The sequence below is a fragment of the Phoenix dactylifera genome, unplaced genomic scaffold, assembly GCF_009389715.1.
Source record: "Phoenix dactylifera cultivar Barhee BC4 unplaced genomic scaffold, palm_55x_up_171113_PBpolish2nd_filt_p 000007F, whole genome shotgun sequence".
In the NCBI taxonomy this organism is placed as follows: domain Eukaryota; kingdom Viridiplantae; phylum Streptophyta; class Magnoliopsida; order Arecales; family Arecaceae; genus Phoenix; species Phoenix dactylifera.
The window spans coordinates 1,275,839-1,282,905 of record NW_024067666.1 but is presented as its reverse complement, the minus strand read 5'-3'; the positions used below and the strand labels follow the sequence as shown (position 1 = coordinate 1,282,905).

Here is a 7,067-nt window from a genome sequence, read left to right as displayed (position 1 = left end):
CTCCCTTCTTCTATTAGATTTGGGTCAATCTTTCTCAGATCAATACGCTTTAATTTTCCTTAATCTGATTTAAGGTTTCAACTCCACAGCGATACGCTCACCATCCTCTATGATTTGACATGGAAAAGAAAGACACCGACATGGCTTTTCTTCACTTCTCCATCTCCCCTTCTCCCCATAGCTCTTGGGTCTATTTGGCCTTCTAGACTTCTTCTAGTGCCCCGTCCTCTATTCCCTCCCTCCTCCCCCTTCTATCACCTACTTCTTTCCTCATATTTTCTCTCTTCCTAATTTTCTTTTGGGCTTGCTTGGTTGGGGGATGGACGAATTCTCCCACTTGGGTGGTGGGAACTCTAGGTGGGGTCTCCATATACCTTTCCTCGTCCCGTCTGCTGCCACCGGCACCCTATGGCATCACCTACTCCACCACCGAGCTCCGCCGCCTATGGACCTGAGCTCTACCTGCTGCGCTGCTCCAAAACCCTAGCCCTCCAACCTTCAAAGACGAGGCTGGCCCCTCCCAGTACCAGTCTCAGAAGCATGGGAAGATGCCTCAGGGTGATGTGGAGACTATCAAGGCCAAGATCATTTCCCATCCTCAGTACCCGAGCTTATTGGGAGCTTATATGGACTGCCAAAAGGTCACATTCTACACTCTATAGTCTATGCTACTATAAATCTATAATTATATAATCCTCTTGGCTTACCAGCAATAATTCCCATGTACTTCTATATATGTAGGTGGGAGCACCACCGGAGGTGATCGCCCGGCTCTCGGCCATGGCCCGAGAGCTGGAGGCGTGCCCGGGTTGCCCAAAGGAGGCATCTGCCGACCCCGAGCTCGACAAGTTCATGGTGCCTCCTCAACCATCTCTTTGCCTGCATCTCTCTTATCCTGATTATTTGCTTGTGACTTGTGAGGCATAAACCATATTGTAGGACGGCTACCGTGACTTGCTAGTTAAGTACCGGGAGGAGCTAGCGAGGCCATTGCAGGAGGCCACAGACTTCCTAAAGAATGTGGAGTCACAGTTCAATGCTCTCACCAACGGCACCTGGGCTCGCTTCTTGTCTACTGGTAATATGCGGGAGACTCTTGCCATTATAATATGATCAAAGCTAAGGAATCCAAGATAAAAGGAAAACACTTTATTTCATGGGCTTGGGATTTATCATTCACTGATTTTTTCTTTCCATATCGTCAGTGAAAAAGAGGTGAAGAGCGATTGTAGGTCATGTGTTTAGGGTTCCACCCACTTTACTCTCCAGCAGTGCAATGCCGAAGGGTTCGGCAGTTTGACGGTAGAGAAAAAAAAGTCCAAATATATTTACGAGGTGGCGTCCATCCTCCACCTTCCACACTGGGCTGAGAGAAACTTAACCGACTTGGTTTTTATTATAGGCAACGTTTATTTTAATTTTATATTTTTAGCTTCTATCAATATATAATATAATAACTAGAGATATGGGTCGGAAGGTACTCAGTAGGCTCTCTATGACCCCATCACGAGGATATAGAACACCCAGCTCTCATGGTCTCAACGTCTCGTCTCCTCTATTTAGGTGCCAATTTAAATAGTTTTACTATTATTGATGTTATTATCTTTTATATATATTATTTATAGAAGAAGAGAGCATGAAGATGGCTTTCTGTTTGTCTAGTAATATATAAACGTACGGAGGAGAGTGAGGAAACCCCACACACACTCTCTGTCTCTTCTTTTTTTTTTTTTTCTTTTTTTTTTTTTGAGGGGAGGGGGTTTAATAAGCTAGCATTTTGACCTAAAATATTCTCACTGTAGAGTCCCACCATGGATAGCCACCATATTATCCATCCTGAAGATGGATGTCTCTTCTTCATCATCATATTTTTGGTTCTAATAAAGCCTCTCTTTACACCTCCCTTTATATCAAAAAAAAAAAAAAAAAAACCACTCTTTACGTTCCAAAGAGAATATTTTCCCCGAGAATAAGTGAATGATAGTATTCTTTTTTAAGGATATGGAAAACAAAATGAATGATAGCATCATGGCTCTTCTTTAACCTCCTCCATTTTAAAGCCTCTCTCTCTGTCTCTCTCTCTCTGTCTCTCTCTCTCTCTCACTCACTAACCCACCAACGTGGGATGCCATTCTAATCACTCTCCCACCCACCAACAATTCCAGCTACTTCTATGGTACATTTTTGTCAGGGTTTGGCCCGCCCCATGGCAAGGGAACCATCTTAGTGCTTTGAGGATGCAGCACATGTGTAATGGTACCTGCACTATACGCACTTTTATAAAGTATATATGGGATTATATTTTTTCTATTTTAGTTTGTGCAATATACAATGGATGAACGTAGGTAGTGCAAGTATTTCGAAGTGAAGGATTATAAATTTTATATATGTTATATGAGAACGGGAGCAGTATTTCGAGGATGGTTTAATTGGTTTATTTAGCTTATCGTACAGTTTTCTGAGGTCGGAAACCCATGTTGTGAAGGGTTGTTGTGTCCAAGGAATTAGTCATAGTTTTGTACTAGTGAATGCAAATTGCCTCTTTGATGGAATAGAGTGCAGCTAATTTTTCACTTTCTGCCTGTGAGGTGCCTTGGCAGGTTCATGTGGTGACTGTATGGGATTAAACGTCTCATCTTTTTGCCTGGAAGAGCTGTCGAATTTTTGACCAATTGATTCAAGTATAGAGAGATGAGTTCTTTGTATCTAAAAAATATATGGGGATGCATTAAAGTATCAACGAATGTTACTCGTAGATAACCGATATGCCATTAGAGAAAGAAATGATTTGCCAAAGCCTACAATCTGCTGAAAATCTTTGACAAGCTACCCTAATCTTTTCACTTCAGAATAGTTGGGAAATCAACCAATTCAAATGAGTCAAGCCTCGTTAAGTCCATGCTATTTATAAGATTTTCCAGGCTATTCTCCCAATCATGGCTTTGTTGTAGAGGCGCACCAATTATCCGTATGGCCTTATATGGCTGCCTAGTTGATTGTAGATATAAATGTTGTGCTGAGGAATTCAAAGGGTCATATGAAGTATCCAAAGGGTCATATAAAGTATCCAAAGGGTCATATGGATAATTTAAAAGGTCTTATTATGATGTACTTATTAGGGGAGTTAAAAGGTCACTTCTAGTGCCTATAAATATGTGGCTATCATAAAGAAGAATGCATGGAAGAAAAAAGAAAGGAGTGGTAGATAGAGAGGGCTTGAGAGAAAAATTGTATTCCTCTTTGAAGAAAAGTTGTACTACTCCATTATCTTATATAAAGTATTTTCTTTTCATGTTCTTGTGTTTCCACCACCATTGCATATTCTATCAAATGTATCAGCCGAGCTACAGCTGATGTTCTTGAAGATATCCCATGGAAACATTCTGATAGACCCTCTAAAATTGTGAACATCCCTTCATGAAATGGAGCATAGAAATAGTTAGAATAATGTTTAAAATTCAAAAACTCAAGAATCAACACGGACTCCCAAATTTTCTCCTCATTTTATGCTATGTGATCTGCGCGTTAACTGATGTTCTTTCTTTTTCCAATAGATTTTTAAAACTTCATGTAAGAGAGGTAAGGTTACATGATATCCTACCATGTTCAGGTTTTTCTCTTTTTTTGGGTGGAAGTTAAATGTTCATTGATTAATGAAGAAGATGATTTAAGATAATTCATGTATACGACATCCATATTTGAAGCTGAGATATCCAATATCAAGGTGTTCTAAGAAACATATAGTCTAATATCACTATAAAAATATCATTAACTTGCGATAATTTCATTTTGCATATCAACCTGCAAGTTTATATATTATTAGTCCTAGAATTTAAAATTACAAATCGTTCAGATGGAAACATCAAGTGTTCAAGTTTAAGTGCTTATACCTAATGAAATTTTGTAGCGGTGGCTTTGTGAAAACAAATGTGCGAAGATACACGTAGAGATCATAAGTATTCTCACTTGGGTTCTTTTCTAAATTCTTAAATGGAACTTCCCTTTAAGATACTGATATATTAAGCCCTCAACTATCGAAAAGCCTCTTCAATTGGTCGGCATTGCAACTGCTACGAATAGACGGGAGTTGCAAAATCTGATTGCCTTGTATGACATCCAAAGGTCATAAATGCCCACTTAATTTCAGTACATAAGCTTCACTCCTTGCATTGCCAGTACTACTAAATTTGGCGGCACTTTGTTTTAGTGAATTATCTTTAACATTCTATCTCAATCATCAACCATTGTGGTCTATCGCTGTTCCTCTCATGGTGAAGGAAAGAAATTAGATCGAACCCAATTTGTTTCCTCATCCCATTGGCACTCCTGCTTAACCCAAATTTCTATAGAAAAATATAATTCTTAAAACTTTAGAAGTGAGATATTGATGTTCAAGCAAAATGGGGCTTTGGGATGGAAATATAAGAGGTTACATTGGAAGAAATAATAGTGAATATGTACAGAATCTTGTATACATCTTTGCTAAACTTCCGATAGTTTCATTTAGATATTTATGATGCCACTTTTGAATATGGAAAATGGACCCTTTTGATAGAATTTAAAAGGTTATATTGGAAGAAATAAAGTAAATATGTGTGGAATCATGATATAGCTTTGTTAAACTTCCGACAGTTTCATTTGAAATTTTATGATGCCACTTTTGAATATAGTACATTTTTAATCTTTGTTCATCTTTAAATTCTTTTTGCTAGCATCTCTTCTGTATTTTATCAGGATGGTTTCCTTTGGTTAGTGGCATCCAACATACTGATATTAGCTTCCAAAGACAGTGGAATTCCTTCTTCTTTTTTTTTATTGTAAGACAGTGGAATTCCTTAGTAGAGTACATAATGAAAAAGGACTCGTAAAGCTGATATCAGAAAATAGAAGTCTATGCCTTAATTTGACTTTGCAGAAAGCATTTGTATGTAAAACCTCATGGACTGGATTATTTGAAGTCTCTGATGTTTCATCCAGTTCATTTGTATTTTGGAGGAAATCGTTGGGCGATATCATTCTGATAATATCTTGTTGGCCACTATACACTAGACATGTCACATGCCAACTTTCTACTCGACACTTATTTTCTGGATGGATTCAAACTAAGATATAACTGCAGAATAAAGCCTGTTAAAAGACCCTGATTCCTTGTTATTTTTGACTTCTTCTTATCTCAGTCTTTCTCTGGGTAGCCTTTTGAGTTCAGTCTCGTATTTCTGTATATTTAGTCAATATTCAGTCTCTTTTTAACCACTGACTCCAATTCAACACGATGGCTTTCGAAAATTGGACCATTGATGTTCGATATTTGTCCCATCTTCTTATTACTATGATAGAAAAGAATCAAGCGACATTAAAACAAAGTGAGAATTTAAGTAGTGAAACAATATTTTAGAAAAGTTGTTGTTGCTGTTATGCATAAATATATATATATATATATATATATATATATATATATTCTTTCCTCCCTAACTTGTTATTCTCAATGTTTCTTTTTAGCTTTTTAACTTGTTCCTGTGGAACTTGCAGATGAGAAATGCGAAGGTGTTGGCTTCTCCGAAGAGGACCACGTTGTCAGTGGGGAAGAAGGCGAACACTTGGAGATTGACCCCCGTGCCAAGGACAAAGAGCTGAAGCGCCACCTTCTGAAGAAGTACAGCGGGTATTTGAGCAGCCTTAGGCAAGAGCTGTCCAAAAAGAAGAAGAAAGGGAAGCTACCAAAGGAAGCGCGACAGAGATTACTCAATTGGTGGGAGCTGCACTAACAACTGGCCATATCCTTCAGTATGTTCTATAGTTCAGCTGATATATCCTTTCATTAAAAACATTACATTGCACACTATTTACCCTTCCTTAAGGCTGACTTGGACGATACAAAGACTGTATAAACTAGGTACACTGTGTTTTCCAGCCTACATCATTAGCGTTCTTTTAACCTTGTTGTTGACATTGTTAATTATGGCTTCATATATCTCTGGCTGTGCTTTTTCTCACAAAAAAAAAAAAAAAGGTTGTATCTAACTTGGATCCAATGCATCTATGTACATTGAGCAGGAAATGGAGAAGGTGGCCTTGGCAGAATCAACAGGCCTTGATCCAAAGCAGATCAACAACTGGTTCATAAACCAAAGGAAGCGGCATTGGAAGCCATCGGAGGACATGCAATTTGCCGTAATGGATGGATTCCATCCACAGAATGCTTCTGCTGCTGCTCTCTTCATGGAAGGACAGTTCATGGGTGACGGCATGTATCGTCTTGGCCCGTGACTTTTGCCTGGCACAACCTACTTAGAATTCCTCCCAGGCGTGGATGCAAGCCTCTGGATATAGCATTATCTATACACACATAGATGTAGGAAGATATATCATTATTTCTGAATGGTTATTATACCATATCATTATAAAAGTACTCAGTAATATTAATTGTAGTTTACTTATAGTCTCAGTTTCATAAAAGTTGCTAGTGTAACATGTTCAGTGTTAATCTTTGGCCTTCAACCCTCTTGAGGTCATTTGTTCATAGTGCTAATCTTTCGGGATGGGATGTTTTGTTCGGCTATGCTGCTTTATGGTTTTGATCTGTGGGGATAGGATGCTTCATGCTTTATCTATTTATCTAATCTTTCATTTGAGAAATATAATGGGGATATCGGGCTACAATGGACATGCCGATTGGTGATCTAACCTGATTAAGTTCAATCTGATCTGTTTTTAAAATTCATAAATTGGATAGAGATGAAAACTTAGAACTAGAAATGTTTAGAAAGCTAGACTGGATCTAGATTTCATAATTTTCAACCTGACCTAGCCACGTCTAATTTGGATTAACAAAAAATACATCCGTTGTGATCCAGAACTAATTCAACACAACTTGAAACCCAAATCACATAAAATACCCTTTTATTTCTCCCTAAATATTTTTTCTAATTCATTGAGAAATTCTCACCTAAATTCATCCCTCTTTGTTTACCCTAGCAACCCACATCTTCTCACATGCTCTCATTTTATTATACATGAGCATTCATCATTTGTTTCGGTAGATCCTATTTACGATATTCTCAAGTTCG

General features: G+C 38.1%; 1 protein-coding gene across 1 annotated transcript; it reads left to right on the top strand.

Annotated features, from left to right (window-relative positions):
• The first annotated feature begins 458 nt into the window (after window positions 1–458).
• Window positions 459–6,555, top strand: LOC103712308 (homeobox protein knotted-1-like 2). Its single transcript, XM_039115717.1, is given in 6 exon segments — window positions 459–641; window positions 742–855; window positions 940–1,078; window positions 5,530–5,762; window positions 5,764–5,784; window positions 6,055–6,555. Coding segments are annotated over 6 exon segments (813 nt in total). The 5' UTR covers window positions 459–548; the 3' UTR covers window positions 6,268–6,555.
• Window positions 6,556–7,067: the final 512 nt, after the last annotated feature.